We start from the raw sequence: 11,656 nt of genomic DNA, 5'->3' as shown, positions 1-11,656 counted from the left end.
GGGTTTCTGAGGCAGTAAATCTTTACACATAAGTAGATTGTCCCATCTTCCTTCCTCAGAGCAGCTAGTGGGTTTGAACCACCAACCTTCTGGTTAACAGCCAAATGTCTTAGGCACTGCATCACCAGAGCAGTTTTTAGAACCCTTATTTTAATTTTACCATAACCTTGTTCAATAAGGCTAGGCAAATTTGATTATTCTGTGTGATAGAAATTTCATGATTGGCATGGACTCAATGGGGATTTGTTAAAGGCAATCAGTGAATGTCTATAGGTAGAGTCAGTGTATTACATGGCCTATGGAATACTGTAGTTCTCTTGGCCTGAATGTTATAGTTGATATGAGAGTGAAAAGAATATTCTTCTGTTCAGTGGTGTTACGGATTGAATTATGTCCCCCCAAAATATGTTGTAAATTGTAACCTCTATGCCTGTGAGTATAATCCTATTCAGGAAAGGGTTGTCTTTGTTATGTTAATGAGCCAGGACTAGGATAGAGTGTATCTTGAGTCAATGTCTTTTGAGATATAAAAGAGATTAAACAAGCAAAGAGAGGAGAGCTGGGTAAGATAGATCTCCAAGAAAACCAGGAAACTGAAGTTGAAGAGTTAAGGACCTTCCTCCAGAGCTGACAAAGAGAGAAAGCCTTCCCCTAGAGCTGGCCCTCTGAGTTCCAACTTCCAGCCTCCTAAACTGTGAGAAGGAGCTCTGTGGCGTAGTTCCTAAGGCATTTGACTGCTAACCAGAAGGCTGGTGGTTCAAACCATCCACTCCTTGGAATGATGATTGGGTGATCTACTTACGAGAAATACCGCCTCAGAAACCCAAGGAGGGGTTGCTGTGAGTCAAAATCGACTCAACAGCAGTGAGTTTGGTTTTTAAACTGTGAGGAAACAAATTTCTGTTTGTTAAAGCCACCCACTTGTGGTATTTCCATGATAGCAGCACTGGATAGCTAAGATATATGACTTGATGATACATAAACTCTCAATGCAGTAATCTTTTTATTGTGGGTTATTATAGCTTCTATTACTCCTAGAAGTTGACCAACAGGGATCTGAGTTTAGGAGATTTTTGTCATTCAGCTCTTGTATAGTATGAGTCGGGGCCGACTCGATGGCACATGACAACAACAACAACAACATAGCAAATGCTGAGGCCAGCCCTTTGCCTACAGGGCTCTACATCTGTGTGTAAAGGATCTGTGACATTACTGTAGGTAGCCAAGTATAGGGAAGAGCGAGGAAAGTGTTCTCTGTGTAAATGAATTTGTGCTGTTGAACCTGATGGGCACTGTTATTGTTGTTGTTGTTAGGTGCCATGGAGTTGGCACTAGGTATTATCTTCTCCTGGAAGCACTGGGGGCCATTTGTTGCAACATTGCAGTCTTTCTTTCTGATTCCTTCAGGTAGTAGAAAACATGTTCAGGGTTTTTTCTCTTTTTTCTTTTTTAATGCTTTTTAAAAGGTGATGAACTCTTTAACTTGGGTAGCAAAGTTCAGTTGTAATAAGTTAATACAGTCTTAGATTTTCCAAAGGAAACTCAGTTGGAGTGAGATTAGTGGCAAAACATGGTCTTTGTGGGACAGGAAATGATCTGAAGAAACGTGTTGTACAGGGCTAGATTTGTATAGGATGGATATTGCGTGTAGAATATAGTGATTATGGCATTTGGCTGCTAACCAGAAGGTCACTGGTTTGAACCCACCAGCTGCTCTGGGGAAGAAAGGCAAGGCAGTCTGCTTCTGTAAAGATTTACAGCCTTGGAAACCCAATGGGAGTCTCTGTAAGTCAGAATCTACTTCATGGCAGTGGGTTTAGGAAGGAAAAAAAAAATGTAGTTGCTAAATTGCAGCTTAGTTTAGAACTTCCTCTTTTTTAAAAAACGTAGGAGGAAAATATTAGGAATTTAAATATAATTTGCAAAGAGAAATAATAACACAGCTTAAACTTTAAGTAGAAAACCATTTTCCTGGTATTTTAAGGGTAAAAATTAAAAGGCATTATTAAATATCGAAGAACAGAAAAATGTCTTACATTCTTTGTCAGAAATTGACCAATCAGGATGGTCCTAAAATATGTAAAATGTATATATGAAAGGTATAAGATAGTAATAAAATTGACAGTTATTTCCTTTCTGTTACTTATTGCCTGAATTTCCTTTGATTTTCCCCTTCACTTAGAAAGTGCTCCTACAGGTGGAGATGGAAGGAAAGGGGTAGAGGAAAAGTTATAGCCTGTTCCATTTATTTTTTATTACTTTTTTTTTTTCAATGTTTCAGTGGCATTTGCCAGTATGGGTAAGATTAATTGTTACAATACAAACCAATTTGAAAATTAGTTTTTAAATTGAGCTATAATATATAAAATCTTATGGTAATGTGCAGATCTGACTATATCCAATTGCAGTTTTCATACCCACACCAATTGTCTTGTAATAATCGAGAATGCATCCTCTGTGTGGTGTTTGCAAGTTAAAGCTATTTTGGAAATCACACTGGTATATCTAGTTGCTTTCTTGGGTGTATGCAGCTCATTATTGATTATAATTTTATTTTAGAATTTAGTTTAAGGGGATGGGGTAAGTCTTTTCAAATTCTTAATTGTTAAGAATCTTAATGGAAGGTAGGGATGAATAAATGAGGAAGAGCATGATAATATTGGAATAGTAACAGTAAGGGAAGTCATAATAATTCATCAAGTACCTATGTAAAAATAACACCAGTTCTTATATACCATAGAGAAGACAAGACATTTAGAAGAGGGATGCCTTAAAAATCTTACCAAAGAAAATATTCACAAATGCAAATAAATACATAGATTTTATACTTCATGGAAGACCCAGCTGTACTGTACAACATGTAGGTAGTTTCAGGGTGACTGAAAGTGTATGAGCCAACTCTTGGGAAGGGAAGGGAGAGAAATGACAAGCTATCTTCCGGTGTCTACTCCATTTCCCCCCACTTTTTTCTTCTTCCTTTTCTGTATTTTCATGTTCCCTTTTATTTTCTCACCTCTTTTACCATTTCCACATTTTTCTCAAATTCACTCCATCCTTCACTGCATCTTCACTTCATCCTTCACTCTGTCCTTCAGAGTGACTGTATGAGACTTTATTGCACCCATCACTCACAGAACTTTGACTGCTGTGCCTCTCATTCACAAGTACAGAAACTCACTGATGAGTTTCATTTACATTAATACAGAAAAATTGAAGGTTAAGAGAATGCCACTAGACTGTCAGCTCCATTAAGACAGGGATTATTGTCTCTTTCATTCATTTTTCTATCTCTAGTGTCTAGAACAGTGCCTATGCAAGGAAGGCACTCAATAAATAATTGTTAATAATAACTAAAGCATAAAACTTTATGCTTGATTGACTGCTTGGGTTTCATGCAATAGATAATAGGGAACATTATGATTGACTAACTAGAGAGTGACTTGGTAATAGAAAGTGAAGATATTTATTCTGTTTAGTGGCTGTTTGTAAAATGGATTATAGCTTGAAGTGAAGAAATGCTAGAAACTGAACAGAGTTAGGAGATTGTTGTAGTAGTTCAGAGAAGGTGAGGTGTTTTGCTTGGCTTTTTATCCAGTGATGCCCGCAGCAGGTACCCTTCTTTGAAGTCTGATTTCTTCACTTTATGACTTCGGGATACATGCATGTAGGGAAGAGTTCTGCACTAGGAAGCAGAAGGCCAGGCATCTAGTCCCTGCTTAATTCATCTAGACATCAGTCACTTTATTTGTGAAATGAGGATAATCTTAATCAGAGGTCTAGAGCAGATCATCTGTTGGAGTCCTTTGCAACACTATCTGTTTGTCAGTTATAGGTAGTATGAACAGTGAGTACCATATTTTACATTCTAATATTAATTCCTATAGCTGTTTTAAGAAGGCAAAAAAGCCCATGATGATATTAAATATTTCAAAACAGGTTATTTATAGTTTAGTATTATGTGTACTTATTGCTATATTTTTAAATATATTTGCTTGTTTTTATATGTGCTGGGATTTAGTTTTTAGCTATTATTGGACTGTGATAGCAGCCAAGTTGTTGGTGGACAAAAGTTCAGCCTGGAATACTCACTCTTATAAAAACATGAAAAATGTAAAAATTGTTCTAAAAGGCATAATCTCTTAAAAAACTATAGAAGCAATAAGCTTGGTATTGTTTATTTAGTATTGCTAGAATTATAGTTTCTACCCTTTTTTTGGCTACTGAATGCACTACTGTTTTATATATGTATGTATATAGATAGATAGATAGACAGATTTACATTCACACGTACTTTGATTTGGTTAGAACCTTTGGTACCAGTGTCTTTCTGGGTATCTCACGCTCTCTCTTTTGTTGTTGCTGTTTTCCCTTCTGTTTGGGTAGCTCCTTGCCCTCCCCATTCCTTTTAATCCATCTGGAAAGATGAAGAGGCAGCTGCTATGGTAACTATGCATTTTGGTTAATGAATAGTTTAGCAAGATACATAAAACATAGGCAAACTGAGCAGAGTTGATTGCTGTCAAAGCCATGGGAGTACAATACTTTCTTTTCCTTCTTCTCCTCACCTAATAAAAGCTAATTTTCCTGTGATATTTTGTTTTCTAAACTATTATTTGTAATGCTGAAATGCTACCATGAGCAATTTCCCTTCCTGCTTTGTATACATAATATTTCATTCTGGGATGAGTATATGGGAGATGAGTTGAGGTGCATAAAGGGAAAGAATTTATTCATTGGGTTAAGAAGTAAATTTCCTTTAAATTCATACACAGAACAGGGACTTTTATTAAATATTTAGCTTTTAGACTTGTTACTTTTTTTTTCTTTTGGGCCACTAGTGCTCCTTTTGAGTGTCCCTCGGGGTTAGAACCAGTAGTGAGTAGTATGTTTCTTGAAGATGTTTCTATCCTAAAGGCCAGCTGATGCTGGACTAGCACATTTCAGCTAACCTTGACAGTTCCTGTAATCTGTGCCATCCTGTCTCATACTGTCCCATCTCATAGTTGTCCTCTCTCTGCAGTGCTCTATGCCCAGGTCTCTGTGGCTGGGCTGCTCCAGCCTGGCGGACAGCATGCCTTCGCTGCGATGCCTGTATAACCCAGGGACTGGCGCACTCACAGCTTTCCAGGTACTTTCTCTGTCTCTGTGGATTATTTGCAGCCATTAGTACGTGTCTGACTCATTAGTGTGTCCCTCTTCTTTCCCATGCTTTACTTACGTTCGCCTTTTCTTCATCATATTGCCTGTATTTCACGTGACTCAGTACTCCTTTAATGATTAATTTTTAATGTAGATCCAGACTGATTCACTCTTAAGACATTTTTGTTACGATTGGTTTGCTAAAATTGACATAGCTCAACTTGACTGTTGGTTTTCAAATCTAGCAGAAGTGTAATAATGAATTTTACAGTGCTCTCAATAAATAGCATTCAATATGTAATGTTTACTCTGGAGCTAATAAAGCCATTTAATGTAATTCATTAATTATAATCAGTTTCTTGAACAACTTTTTATGTTTTTCGTATGATTAATAAAAATATAAAGTGTTCTACTCAGAATGTCTTTTGGTTAATATATGTTGTTTTGTAAGAACTGTGTTTTTATTTATATCTTGGTTAATGGGTCTAGTTTCAAGGTGGAAAGGCTTTTAATTTTAAGACCTGTCAGTGCAGTATTCAGCTTGGGACAGTCAGTGGTCTTGCATAGACTGACAGATTCTAGATTCCTTCAGCCTTTCTTAGAAGCCATTAGTTCAGTGCCAGGATGTAAGATTGAACTAGAGAAAGAGGAATGGGAATTTTGTAGTAGAAATTATAAGATAACTTGTTACCCGTTTCTCCTGGGTACCATATATGGTGATATTCTTGGCCGAAGTAATTTTGTGTCTGCCTCAGGTTTGTGAGATTTATGGTTAGCATTTGATTGTAATACACAATAAATTAGTTTTGCTTAATTTTTTTTTAACTTATGTAGTTCATCTAGTTGGAAGAGTTTCAAAGATAAGCTGTAAGCAAACATCAGAATGCTTATGATTCATTCTTAATTAAATGAGGGGAACTTCAATACTCCATGGAGTCCCTGGGTGGTGCAGATGGTTAATGTTCTCAGGTGCCAGTGGAAAGGTTGCATGTTCAAGTCCCCCCAGAGGTGCCTCAGAGGAAAAGCCTGCCTGTCTACTTCCAGAAAAATCAGCCATTGAAAATCCTGTGGAGCACATTTCTGCTCTGACAGACATGGAGTTGCCATGAGTCAGAATTAACTTGACAGCAACTGGTTTTTTTTTTTTTTAAATATTCCATATTCCCAAAATGTGCTAACAGTTGCTAGCCTTTAGTGATGACAAAGCTGGAGATTTCCATTTGTCTTTTGCAAAATTTAATGCTGAGCTTCCTTTGCTTATACTGTGAGAGACAATGCAGTAAAGCATGTAGACTTGGGAGTCATTTAAATCAGAGCTTACATACTTTCTTGTCACTAGTGGTGTGATGGTTGGGTGAGCAAGTTATTTCACCTCTCTGGTCCTCATTTTCCTGATCTGAGACTGTAGTAAGAGCATGTAGTAAGCCGCTGCTACTTCTGTCATCATCGTTAACATCATTGTGCTTCTTGTTAAAGAATATTGATACCCAGAGAGTATCAATTTATTTCCAAAAGTGAAATACATTTTTTAGTTTATATGCCGCTGATACAAGATTTCTATCCTAAAACAAACAAACAAACAAACAGTTGCTGTCAAGTCATTTCCAGCTCACGGGGACCCCATGTGTTTCAGAACAGAACTATGCCCCGTAGGCTTTTGATGGCTGTGACCTCTGAGGCAGATCACCAGCCTTTCATCTGAAGTGCCCTGAGGTGGTTTGAACTGCCAAGCTTTCAGTTAGTAACGCAGTGCTTGACCGTTTGCGCCACCTGGGGACTCCTAGGGGGCCTATACGCTAGCCTAGTGGTTTTGATACCTTTGGGGGGCCTGGACTCCTTAGGGGATGTGATGAGAACAGTGCATCTTAGAAAGATGTACATACACATATATAAGCAAAATTTTATTTAATAGTTATATATATAATTGTAACATTTACACTCTACCAAGAAATGGGAGAGAGATTAAATCACATAATCCCCAAAATATAATCTCCAGAAGTGATAAGTGCTGTGAAGGAAATGGGCCCTGAGGTTAGGTGGGATTTGGTGCATTTGAAACTAGATTATTGTGACTAGATTATAGGGAATGAGGAAAAAGGGGAGAACTGAGTGAGAGAAAGTTGGGGAGGTTTGATCATTCAGGACTTCTGGGCCATTGAATGTTTAGTCTTTATGTTGAAAAGAGTGGCAATTCATTGAAAGGATGGTAGTGCAGTGGTGAAAGCACTCAGCTGTGAACTCATCAGCCACTCTGCAGAAGAAAGATGTGACAGTCTGCTTCCATAAAGATTTATAGCCTGGGAAGCCCTGTGGGGCAGTTCTACTCTGTCCTGTAGGGTTACTGTGAGCAGCCCTGGGTTTGGTTTGCTTTGGGTTATCTGATCAGATTTGCATTGAGATACATTCCTCTGGCTATAAGAAGATCATTTCCATAATTGAAGACAGAGATGATGGCAGTGTGGAGTAGTGTTTCTTAAACTTTTTGACTTCAGGACCTCTTTATGCTCTTAATAATTATTGAGGAATTCAGATGTGGGTTTATTTATTGATATTTACTGTACTTGAAATTAAAACAGAAAAAATGAAATGTTTATTTTAAAATAGCTGTATACTCATTACATCTTTATACAAATAACATTTTTTGTAAAAATGTAAAGTAACTGTATTTTGAAATGAAAACATGTAATGAAGACTGGCATATGTAATTTTTTTGCAAATCTTTTAAATTTCTAGATTAATAAAAGGCAGCCAGATGCTCATATCTGCTTCTGTATTCAATCTGTCTGTTCTAATGTGTTGGTTTGGTTGAAGTACATGAAGGAAATCTGGCTTTACACAGATACGTAGTTTGAAAAGGGAGGGACGCTTTAATAGACTTTTAAGGTAATTTTAATTTTTTAAAGGTTACTTGTAGCATATAATCTGAAATCATATCAGTGAACGTTTTATACTCTGTTACATTAAAATCCATTGGTTTCAACTTTTCAACAAATGGTGCTGGAACAATTAGATACACATATGCGTTAAAAAAAAAAAAAAAAAAAGAACCTCAGCCCTTATATTGCACCATGTACAAAAGTTAACTCAAAATGGATCAGAGACCTAAATATAAGAATATAAGAGCTTAAATTATAAAACTAACAGAAGAAAATATGAGAGGAAAAAAAAAATCTTTGTGAGTTTGAATCAGGCAAAGATTTCTTAGATAAAACACAAAAATGTGAACTGTAAAAGAAATAATTTTAAATAGAATTTCATCAGAATTTAAAACTTCTGCTTTTCAAAAGACACTTTAAGAAAATGAACAGATAAGGCACACACTGGAGAAAATATTTATAAAACACAAATGTGATAAAAGACTTGTATCTGGAATGTATAAAGAACCTTAAAACGTAACAGTAAGAAAAACTACCCAATAAAATGGCAGATGAGTTGTAGAATAACATCAAAGATACCATACATGAAAGCAAAAGGTCATTAAAAAGACGGGGGGCGGGGGGGAAAGACTAAAATGGATGTCAGAAGAGACACTAAAACTTGTTCTTGAACTGCAGAGTAGCTAAAATGAATGAAAAAAATGATGAAGTAAATGAGCTGAACAAAAGATTTTAAAGGGCAGCTCGAGAAGACAAAGTAAGGTATTACAATGAAATGTGCAAAGACCTAGAGTTAGAAAGCGAAAATGGAAGAACACACTCAACATTTCTCAAGCTGAAAGAACTTGAGTTGCAATATCGAAGGATTCTGTTGTAAAAAAATTGGACGACTCAGGAAGCATCAAAAGAAGACGAAGGAATACACAGAGTCACTGTATCAGAAAAAGAATTGGTCAGTGTCCACCCGTTTCAGGAGGTAGCATATGATAAAGAGCCAATGGTACTGAAGGAAGAAGTCCAAGCTGCACTGAAGGCATTGGTGAAAAACAAGTCTCCAGGAATTGATGGAATACCATTTGAGGTGTTTCAGCAAGCAAATGCAAAGCTGGAAGCACTCACTCATCTTGAGCACTCACTCGAGCCAACGGATTTGGAAGAGAGCTACCTGACTGACTGACTAGAAGAGGTTCATATGCATATATATTCCATAGAAAGGTGATGCAATAGAATGCAGAAATTATTGAACAATATTATTAATATGACACTCAAGTAAAATTTTACTGAAGATAATTCAAAAATGGTTGCAGGAGTGCATCTCCAGGGGACTGCCAGAAATTTGAGCAGGATTCAGAAAAGGACATGGAATGAGGGATATCATTGTTGATATCAGATGGATCTTTGTTGATAGGAGAGGATACCAGAAAGATATTTACCTAAGTTTTATTGACTATGCAAAGGTGTTTGACTATGTGGATCGTAACATTATGGATAACACTGTGAAGAATGGGAATTCCAGACCACTTGTGCTCATGAGGAACCTGTACATAGACCCGTGTGTAGACCAAGAGGCAGTTGTTCAAACAGAACAAGAATACTGTGTCGTTTAAAATCAGGAAAGGTATACTTCAGGGTTGTATCCTTTCACCATACTTATTCAGTCTGCATGCTGAGCAAATAATCTGAGAAGCTGGACTATATAAAGAGGAATGTGACATGAGGATTGGAGGAAGACTCATTAACAACCTGTGATATGCAGATGACACAACCTTGCTCGTTAAAAAGTGAAGAGGACTCAAAGCACTAACCAATGAAGATCAAAGACTAAAAGCCTTTAGTATGAATTGTACCTTAACATAAAGAAAACAAAAATCCTCACAACTGGACCAATAAGCAACATCATGATAAATGGAGAAAATACTGAAGTTGTCAAGGATTTCATTTTACTTGGATCCCCAGTCAATGCCCATAGAAGCAGCAATGAAGAAGTAAAATGATGTATTGCATTGGGCAAATGTGCTGCAAAAGACCTCTTTAAAATGTTAGAAAGCAAAGATATCACCTTAAGGACTAAGGTGTGCCTGACCCAAACCTTGCTATTTTCATTTGCCTTGTATGCAATGAAAGCTAGACAATGAATAAGGAAGACCAAAGAATTGATCCATATGAATTATGGTGTTGGCAAAGATGGAATATACTTTGGACTGCCAGAAGAATGAACATACCTGTCTTGGAAGAAGTATAGCCAGAATGCTCCTTAGAAGGGGGATGGTGAGATTTTGTCTCACGCACTTTGGACGTATTATCGGTAGGGACCAATCCCTGGAGAAGAATATCATGCTTGGTGAAGTGGAGGATAAGCTCAAAAGAGAAAGACCCTCAAGGAGATGGATTGACACAGTGGCGACGATAATGGGCTCAAGCATAGCAATGCCTGTGATGACGGCACAGGACCGAGGGGTATTTCATTCTGTTGCACGTAGGGTCGCTGTGAGGCAGAGCTGACTCGACAGCCCCTAACAGCAACAACAACCCAATAAATAACAAGTAAATGGGTGAAAAACTTCAATAAATATACCATCAGAGAATATATATAAATGCAAAGAAGCACATGAAAAGATGCTCAATATAGTTAGCCATCAGGGAAATGCAAATGAAAACTACAGTGAGCTGCTACTACATTGCCCCCCAAATTCCTTTTCTCACCCTGAGATGTAGGTGGGTATTCAGTAGATCCCCAGTAGTTCACATATCCTAGCTTAATTTGAGAAATATTACGATTTTTAGTAGTTAGCACTCAATAAATACTGATAATTTGAACTATATTAGATAATAAGTAGTGAAGAGACTCACACCCACTTAAAAATTGTACAAGTTAAACTCTCATTTGGATACCAACATACTCAGAACAATTCAAATTTCATTTGACTTTGTGTGATCTTGAATCTAAGGTCAGTAGGAAGGAACTCTGAACAAACTTGCCATCACTGTCAGGATCTTTATTTAGTCTTTTTTTTTTATTATAAAAAATATTTATTGCATCCCCCTCAAATTACTACATTTAAAGTATATTTGGAGACACGCTGATTTAGAGATTTTGCTGAAAAATTCAGAAATAATTGGGTGTGTGGCCCTTAAATTACATTGCAGAAGTGAAATTGTGCAGCATAAGCAGAAAAGAGATGTTTAGAAAAGGAGTCGAGAGGTCAGTGTATATTTTAGTGGTCAAGAGCATTGGCCCTGGTGTCAGATTGGGTTGGACTTGAGTCTGTAATACTAAATGACAGCTCTGTCATGGTCATTTTCTAGGTGTGGCCTTGGGCAAGCTATTTAACCTCTGTTTTCTTATCAGTAAAATGGGGATAATAAAAGTATCTCATAGGCTTCTGAGGATTAAATGAGTTAATTTATATAAAGTTCTTACGATGTCTGTTTAACCTCTTGTTTTCTTATCAGTAAAATGAGGATGATAAAAGTATCTCATAGGCTTCTGAAGATTAAATGAGTTAATTTATATAAAGTTCTTACGATGTCTGACAGATTGTTTGTTGTTGTTAAGTGCCGTCGAGTCGTTTCCGACTCATAGTGACCCCATGCACAGCAGAACGAAACACTGCCCTATCCCGCGCCAGCCCCACAATCCC

The 11,656-nt window shown here is 37.1% G+C and overlaps 1 protein-coding gene across 1 annotated transcript in view; it reads left to right on the top strand.

Moving 5' to 3' along the window:
- The first annotated feature begins 5,026 nt into the window (after nucleotides 1-5,026).
- The window catches only part of BTRC (beta-transducin repeat containing E3 ubiquitin protein ligase), a 134,387-nt gene continuing 127,757 nt past the window's right edge, over nucleotides 5,027-11,656 (top strand). The window contains exon 1 of the mRNA XM_007939937.2: nucleotides 5,027-5,128. Coding sequence (XP_007938128.2) covers nucleotides 5,027-5,128 — 102 coding nt within the window. The remainder of the gene's footprint in view (nucleotides 5,129-11,656) is intronic.

This window comes from Orycteropus afer, unplaced genomic scaffold (genome assembly GCF_000298275.1).
Source record: "Orycteropus afer afer isolate SDZICR_OR568_19922 unplaced genomic scaffold, OryAfe1.0 scaffold00064, whole genome shotgun sequence".
NCBI classification, from domain to species: Eukaryota; Metazoa; Chordata; class Mammalia; order Tubulidentata; family Orycteropodidae; genus Orycteropus; species Orycteropus afer.
The sequence above is the reverse complement of the archived record's forward strand: the minus strand, read 5'-3'. Positions and strand labels throughout refer to the sequence as shown.